The sequence below is a fragment of the Cyprinodon variegatus genome, unplaced genomic scaffold (genome assembly GCF_000732505.1).
Source record: "Cyprinodon variegatus isolate N-32 unplaced genomic scaffold, C_variegatus-1.0 Scaffold148, whole genome shotgun sequence".
Classification (NCBI taxonomy): domain Eukaryota; kingdom Metazoa; phylum Chordata; class Actinopteri; order Cyprinodontiformes; family Cyprinodontidae; genus Cyprinodon; species Cyprinodon variegatus.
The window spans coordinates 210,418-217,677 of record NW_015150601.1 but is presented as its reverse complement, the minus strand read 5'-3'; the positions used below and the strand labels follow the sequence as shown (position 1 = coordinate 217,677).

At 36.5% G+C, this 7,260-nt stretch overlaps 1 protein-coding gene across 1 annotated transcript in view; it reads right to left on the bottom strand.

Annotated features, from left to right (window-relative positions):
• LOC107086334 (LON peptidase N-terminal domain and RING finger protein 1-like) overlaps window positions 1-7,260 on the bottom strand; it is a 31,839-nt gene that overhangs the window by 14,413 nt on the left and 10,166 nt on the right. The window contains exons 4-7 of the mRNA XM_015377200.1: window positions 3,565-3,687; window positions 3,248-3,412; window positions 610-727; window positions 417-492 (exon numbers count right to left, since the gene is read on the bottom strand). Of these exons, the coding sequence (XP_015232686.1) occupies window positions 417-492; window positions 610-727; window positions 3,248-3,412; window positions 3,565-3,687 (482 nt within the window). The remainder of the gene's footprint in view (window positions 1-416; window positions 493-609; window positions 728-3,247; window positions 3,413-3,564; window positions 3,688-7,260) is intronic.

The window sequence follows — 7,260 nt, the reverse complement described above, 5'->3', positions numbered from 1 at the left end:
TCTAAAATAAGTAAAAAATTTGTAAATTAAGTGTATTTACCCTTAATTTGAGTAGGTAAATTAGAGTTTGCCAGTGCAATGGGTATTTTTACTCTTAAAATAAGATAATTATATAATTTGCACATGAAATAAGACAATGACAATAAGACAATTTCGATTTTTTTCCAGTGTAGAGGAGTAGTGTAGTGTAGTGTGTATATTCAAATTTATTCATTAATGTCTTACAAATCTCTGATTATTACACAAAGTTATCTATGGAGCGGTCTGTCGATTCAAACAAAAGTACCCCGCTCAGTAGTATAGGGTAGCAGGTCGACCTCCCCAAGATGGCGCCCGTACTTCCTGCGCTGCGACAGTCAATGCAGGGTCTACTCTTTTATTATGTCTGCAGGAGATGGACTAAATGAAGCTATTACCTGATGCAGAGAGGGCATTCAAAGTCTGAGACGGTGAGCACAGCCAGTGTTTTCTCTCTGCCTGCTTTACTTTCCCCTGGGATGGAGAGAACGTTGTGAGAAGTTAAGTGAAGAATCAGAAGATCAATAACATTTACTGTCTGTTAACATAATGATGAAGACAATTAAATGTCTCTCTGGAGCGCTGGCTTACCTCTACCCTGGCATTCTTCTTTCCTCATCATCATTTCCTCATCTTCTTCACCGGCAGGCAGGAAGGAAACAGCTTGGCAGAGGCTGAGGCAGCACTCCGTACCAGCTTCATGCTTCATCTGGAAACCAATAACAAAGCTCAGTTCAACTAGTTAGGAATCAGAAATAATCCCAGGGCTAAATTACTTTCGTTACATGACTCCATCTGCAATGACTAAAGGTCCAGTTTGATAGACACTCTTTCGTACAAAATTAGGGGGTCCCCGCTCCATTTTACCATCTGTTTGGGGGTTTTAGAATGTTTATATCAGAAGGATGTAATTTTATTGTGGATTGTTATTATAATTATTTTATTTTCTTGTTATATAATATTTTATTTTGCTCTATTTTTATTCTGTAAACAGTTGCACTGCTAAAAAAGAATTTCCCACAAGGAAATAGTATATAAAATATATAAAATATCGGACATTTTTGTGCGTTCCATGCGTGTAGATTCAATGACATGAGGCCCCCCAAGTGGTGAGAGGGAAATAAAAATAAAAAATATTAAAAATACTTTGCCCTATTTATAAATTTATGAATATTTTTAGAAAATTTTTTTTTGTTTGTTTTGTTTTACTATTACGTGTATTTGGATTTTAATTTAATTATTTTACTCGCCAAATAAAGAGGTGTCCTACGGAAGAGGTTTAGGGCCACTGAAAAAAATAAAAAAGTTACGTGATTTTTTTATTTTATTTCAGTTAAATATGGGAAAAAACATTTTTTTTTTTATTTTAATATCAGAATTAAAGTCAAAATTAAAGTCAGAATTCTGACTTTTTTTCCCACATTAAACTGAAATAATATTTAAAAATCACCTAATGTTTTTTATTTTTTCACTGGCCCTAATCCTCTTCCATGTAAATTTACATGGTCTAATGACAGAAACGAGGAGGAAATTTGGACACAGAAACGCATTTTGGATTTTTTGGGAAAACCACCACAATTGAAGAAGAAGAACACTAGTACCGCAACCATGACAACGGAGAGCAGCTTGAGTGAGTAGAAAGTCCGCCCACCTGTGATGGAAGTTACACTGGCAGGCTCAGCTGCAACCATGTCAACAATTTATGGGGGGAACAGGGGGGACATGTCCCCTGCACTTTTTCAAATGTTTGTATTTGTCTCCTGCATGTTTTACTGTCCAAAAACAATGACAATCCGCTACAGTACAAAGACATTCGTCGAGCACTAGGACCAAGCGGAAAACCGCAGCTCAAGCTGAAGCCAGCTTCACTGAGTTTAGACCGCCCACAAGCTCCTGATTGGCCCTCCATCTTGTGTGATTAGATCGTCAAGCACGCTGAAATCAGTTATATTAAACGATATTTGCGTCTCACCCACTTCTGAAATAAAAATTTCATCCATGCCGCAACCCAAGCTAGCGTAACTAGATCAGACGAGCCCTTCCAGCCAACAGTTTCAGATTTCCTGCTTGGCGTTGAGGTAATTAAACGTTCCAACGTTCTGTGGCGCCTGTGTTCTGTCAGATAAGCGTACCCAGTCAGACCAGCATACCCATAGTCAATGCCAGTTTATCCCTTTAGATTTGTACTAAGAATAAACTTTAAACTGCCTCAATGAGCGTGTATTCCTTTAGTTATCAGTACGTTTTAAGACGCACTGATCACTAGCTGTCAATCAAAAGAACGGACAAGTCTGCTCTGATGCATGCTGGGTAAAGAGGGAGGGACTTTGTCGGTTGTCAGCCTTGTGTCATTGTGAATTGGAACAGTACGAGGGCCGAGGCTGATTACGTTTCACGAGGAAACGAGAACGTACAAGCACACAGATTGAGAAACGGCCGTAGTCTTTTTGAGTGTTTTTTTTGTGTTATCATTATGGTATATAGTGCGTAATCTAAAGAAAGAAGCAACTAAAAAGCAGATAAACGCAGTTTAATCATATTTTGTCGGACTGCTCTGAGTCCCATGATGAGGTCAGAGAAGCAGTTTAACGGAGAAAACGTAAAAAGCATCAAAGTTGTCTCAGAAATGTCATAAAAATGTTTTAAAGATGTGTATTAGCATTATTTACTGAGTTAAAGATTGAAATAAGTACTTTAAGTACTATAATTACATTATTTATGGCTCAGAAATGTCATAAAATGTTTTAAAGATGTGTATTAGCATTATATACTGAGTTAAAGATTGAAATAAGTACTTTTAGTACTATAATTACATTATTTATGGCGTGACAATGACAATGCTTTGCTAGCGTTGCTACAACCTGGATGGAAACATACTGGTTCAAGAAGCGGTATTTCCTGAAAAGCAGCCAATCAGTGTTAGTTTACTTTCTAGGGTCGGTTCCTCCCTCAAAGTGACAGAAGTTGACATGAGAGCAGAGAAACAGGTCTACAGGTGAGAAGGAGAGAATCTACAGGTGGACAGAAACCCAGAGAGCAGAAATGAGCATGAAGTCATGGATGTGAGATATTGGGACCTCATGGTGTTTAATCTACATGTGTAAAATGTTTAAAATGTATGCGGAGAGTAGTTTAAAAGCTTAAAAAGAAACTGCTCCTATGAGTATTTATCGCAGCGTACCCTTTTTGCAGGACTGACTTCAGAACAAGGAGCATCCTGAATCTTCACCTTGTGTGCTTCTCTCCTCTCCATGTTTGGGTTCTTGCCTTCTCCTTGCGTCGGTGCCTGGGAGCCGCTGAGGGTGGTGATGGGGGGTTCTTTCAGGTAATCAGAAACCAGCTGCAGAATGCATGGCACCTCCTCTGGCACCGCTATTCCCTCTACCTGCAGGACCTGTCATTCAGAATAAAATGGTGAAGATCTGCCTGCATTAAAGCTCAGGTTTCACATTTTGAGGCCTTTTTGGAAAATCTAGATTAAAATATCAAAAATCCACAGCAGGTCATAAACGATGCTTTTGAACCTTTAATGTGAGATGAACTAACCTTCTTGATCTGGCTCTTTGCAGCAACAAAGTCAGCTTGAAGTTTTAGGCAATGGTGGAACTGGATCAGGGCTTCCTTCTGCTGACCCATTTCCAGCAGAACATTCCCTTTACGATAAAAACCCTGCAGAGATAACAGAGAGTCAGCATCCATCTGCCTGTTCATGAAAAGACTGCAACTCTGATCCTACTGCAACCTTTAGAAAAAGGTATAAATACAGGCTTTTATTGGATTAATTATCTTTAGAAAATCCACCTAAAAGCTCATTTCAGTTTATTGGAAGAATCTAAATATTGTCTCTATTTAAAATGTCCAAACTAGGGCTGCAAATAGATTAATCTGTTAATGATTTTTTTGAGCAATTGATTAATAATCTTATAGCCAAAGATAAAGAATATTTTTAACAAACTTAAACCAGATGAGATCTGTATTACAGAGCAGATTGATTGAGAAGTTTATTATTTTTTTTTATTTTAATGCAAAACATTTATATATGAGTCGCTCTGTCAGCTACAGGCCTGTTTTACAGTCTCTATACTCCAGTATAATGATTAATCAGTTACTAAATTAGTTGACAATTGTTTCAATAATCAATTAATCTGATAGATTATTTCAGCCCTAATCCAAACATTTGTTTAGATTCAGCCTCAGATCCAGACAATAACAACCATGGTGGTGAAACAAAACATTTCCTTTAAATGTTTATTCAAGATCCATCTATCACCCATAATACTGTAAATAACTGCTGTAAAATAGGAAAAATAAGTATAAAAAGTTCAATAATATTTAGAAATGAGCCATTTCAGTTTATATATTTTGAACATAAGTTATAATAAGACAATTCTTTTTCTTTTACCAACTTCCTGTATCTTTTTTTTTTTTTTTGGTGACTGAGAGCTGCTGTAAGAATTAAAAAAGTTAATCTAAACACATTATAGTCCCGGTAAAGTGCTGATGTTAGGACAGAAAAGGCTTTTGGGACTAAATTAAAATCAGGTTGCAGAAACGTTGACCCTAAAATGCAGCTCTTTGATGTAATCTATAATAATCCAACCCAGCAAGATAAAGGAATTTCACGGTTATCAGAAATAAGAAACAAACGTTGGGGATTAAAAATCTGAAGTTCCCAGATACTCTGAATTATTTTCATGGAAGTTAAACTTTATTTAATAGTTAGTATACAGTGAACCCTCGCTATAACGCGGTTCACTTTTCACGTTCTCGCTGCTTCACGGATTTGCATCATGCATTGTTAAACTTTATTGTCAAACATAATCGATGGTGGCATGTCGGTTTATAAGGATCTTTTGGCCCAGAAGAAAAAAGAGCGACAGCAACTACCGATAACTATGTTCTTCTCTCCAAAAAACACACCTGCACTGCAGGCTTTAGAAGAAAAAAAACGCCACAGAGCTACGGTGGCCCTGAAGTGCAAAATGCAACTACAAATCTAAAAGCGCAACTACACTAAGGAAAACACAATTACATTAACCTACCGGAAAAGGTAGGTACCAGTGGGAAACATGAGACATCGCTGATTGGACGACGGCGCCGTTTGACCCTTGAACCGGAAGTTGCGTCGTCTGAACAGTCCAGCTTCTTTTAAGTGTGTCTTCAGTGTACGCAAACTAACTGAAATTTCGTGATTAGTCTTGAGCATATCCAGTATCACCTCGTACGTATGTCCTGATTCAAAATATTCCTGGATAACGGCAGCTATGTTTGGGGCGCCGACAATATCCATGTTTTCAAAAGCCACAGCAGGCAGAATGACTTCCGGTTCAAGGGTCAAACGGCGCCGTCGTCCAATCAGCGATGTCTCATGTTTCCCACTGGTACCTACCTTTTCCGGTAGGTTAATGTAATTGTGTTTTTCTTAATGTAGTTGCGCTTTTAGATTTGTAGTTGCAGTTTGCACTTCAGGGCCACCGTACAGAGCAGAGTCAGGATGCAGCGGCTCCATCAGAACAGCAGTGAAATACTGAACTGTACACGTCAGTTACTATTTGTCCTACTGTATTTCGTATTTTTTCCATAATCATTTTTAATTTTCTCCCGTTCCAATCCGTCATGGCGGGGCGGTGCTGATCAGCGCAGTATTAACCCTTCAGTTCGTATTGATGATTAAAATTATTACTTATTTATTTATAACTATATTATTTAACAGAACAGTACAGTAGTTATTTGCTAAAAAAAAAAAAACATTTATACAGTACTTTTATTTGTTAAACAAATGCTTGGGCCTGTAAAAAGTTCCTTGATTTCAATGTTTTATGGAGTATTTCATTGTATAATAACTGTAAAAAAATAAAGGTTTCTACTTCACGGATTTCGCCTATCGCGGGTTCTTTTTGGAACGCGATAAACAAGGATTTACTGTAATGCGAGTACTTATAGGATGCAACTATACGGTCATGTAATTCAAGCAATAAAAAATGATTTAATATCAGCAATTTGATTAGAGATTCAGAAAAAATAATCTGGATCATTAGAATCAGAATCAAATCAATTCTAGAGATTCGAAACGAAACCAGATCCTGATTTTAATGTTTGAACGCATCCTAAACAGGATTACCAGCATCCTATACTAGCTTCATGTGCTTCAAAGTCGATAAAAAGCCTTTTGATCGTTGGATTCAGGCCTGATCTGCCTTCTCTGTCACCGTCAGCTCAACGGCTCAAATGTAAAGAAACTCATTTCTGCAAACAGAACCAAGCAACACAATGACTGCATGCGTTGGACTTTCCACAGCAGCACTAAATTATTAAGCTAAGTTATGACATAAGTGGCTGTTTGCATAACGCTGAGGGTGACATAACCTTAAAAAAAGGCAGAAAAAAAATGGCTCCGAACAGAATGGCTTAGAGCAGAATACAAAGAGAGCAGGGAGTCCACACATTCCTGGTTATGCGTCATTTCATTTATGTTACAAAAGCAAATGTTTTGAGTTGGCTCCAGGAAATGCTTTCCTAGAAATGCATTTTTTACATGACAGCCAAATGTCGTAGATCCCATTGCAAAAGCTGATTTAAAAATACGCAGAATATTTTTAAAATGCAGAATGATTTGACATTTAAATATAACTTCCATAAGACTTTAAACGCAATTATAAAAGTGTAAAGTTGTTTAAATATCCTTGTTTTGGATGAAAAATGTGCATTTCTATCAGTCAAATGCCTGCTGAGGCTGTTAATAGTTAATAGAGGAAAGGTAATCGTAACAACTTTATATATATAACAGCTTCGAAGCATCTGATGCAGGTCCAGCAGATTCCATAAAAGCTTCTTTTCCGCTGCCATTAAACTGCTTAATGTTGAATAAAATGGTGTGTTATAAATTTTTTTTTAAAAAGCACTGAATCTTGAAAACTGTTTATCACATACCTACGGTGGCTGAGAGGTGCAAAACACATATACAATTCAAAAACACATTAACAAATAAAAAACAAAATAACATTTGAAGAAACAAAATCATATTTTATGAAACAAATGTATTTTTGAAAAAAAAAGTTTACATTTTTAAAAACAAATTTACATTTTAGCAAACAAATTTACATCTCAAAAAAATTTACATTTTAGGAAACAAATTCACATTTTAAACAAGTTAGATTTTAGATGAGAGAAAGTTTCATTTTAGAGAAAAAAAAATACATTCTAGGAAAACAAATTTACATCTCAAAAAAATTTACATTTTAG